General features: G+C 57.0%; 1 protein-coding gene across 1 annotated transcript; it reads right to left on the reverse strand.

Annotated features, from left to right (window-relative positions):
* Positions 1 to 309: 309 nt before the first annotated feature.
* LOC144732712 (uncharacterized) lies at positions 310 to 1,021 on the reverse strand. The gene is given in 3 exon segments (XM_078614297.1): positions 310 to 548; positions 857 to 961; positions 964 to 1,021. Coding segments are annotated over 3 exon segments (354 nt in total). The 5' UTR covers positions 1,018 to 1,021; the 3' UTR covers positions 310 to 353.

Consider the following 1,021-nt stretch of genomic DNA (forward strand, 5'->3'; position numbering starts at 1 on the left):
GAGCGAGTACAGTATAGCAGCGGTGGAGAAAGCTACGATGGAGTGGGACGGCAGAGAGAACAAAGAGCGACCGAGCCGGAGAGAGGGTTGCTGGAGGAGAGGAGCAGAGGGAGAGCGAGCGAAGCGACGGGACATTGAGTGATGCCGACAGAGGAGATGTGAACTATACGCGTTAAAGAACCGAGAAAGACAAACAAGCTTTCGCGTCAGTAGGAGTCCTACACCAGTAACCAAATTTGCAACACGAGAAGAGCCAACCACAGCTCGTTGGTTCCCAACTTCACACGATTTCACGAAGACCAGGACAGACCAGTTTGCCAGCAATTTTAATATTCATCATATTTTATAGGAATTTATTCCGGTTTATCAGCAACAATTGGCGGTCCATAGGGCCCCCTGGTGAGGAACACGCGCTCCTGGAACGGGGCATGGCCGGCCACGAGGATCCTCGTCCACGTGGCCATGAACGCTTGGAAGTCCACGCTGGTGCCTTGGTTCTCGTGAAGATCCCCCATGATGTTGCGCACTTCATCCGGGTCGCAGGCACCCTGCAGTCACGATAGTGGGAACAGTTTGTTACAGGAAATGCAGAAATCCCTCTGCTCAGTGCTGTACGAGTAGCAAACATGCCAAGTTGGCCATTAAAAGCCCAGTCAATCAACCCCTAGCAGTGGCTACGCGCGCTCGAGCAACGGAAACCGAGCACCGGCTCGAGCCTTCGCGTCTCCAGGCCGTGTGGCTCCCGCAGTGCGCGATCCGAGCAGAGCAGCTCGGTGCAAAGAGACGCAGTCGGTGACGCGCACGGCTCGAGAAACGCGTGCGCGGTGCCGCCGCGCGGATCCCGCAGGAAACCCACCGCCAGGTAGGGCCGCATGTGCTTCACGAGCAGATTCTGCAGCGCGTGCTTCCTCATGAAGACGCTCCCCACGCCTCCTTCACAGCTGGCGCAGAACTCGCGCGATCGAAGATGTCCATGACAGCGCTCAGATTCTCCAAGGTGGCGGCAGATGTAGGCATCACG

Source organism: Lampetra planeri, chromosome 43, assembly GCF_965212315.1.
Source record: "Lampetra planeri chromosome 43, kcLamPlan1.2.h2, whole genome shotgun sequence".
Classification (NCBI taxonomy): Eukaryota; Metazoa; Chordata; class Hyperoartia; order Petromyzontiformes; family Petromyzontidae; genus Lampetra; species Lampetra planeri.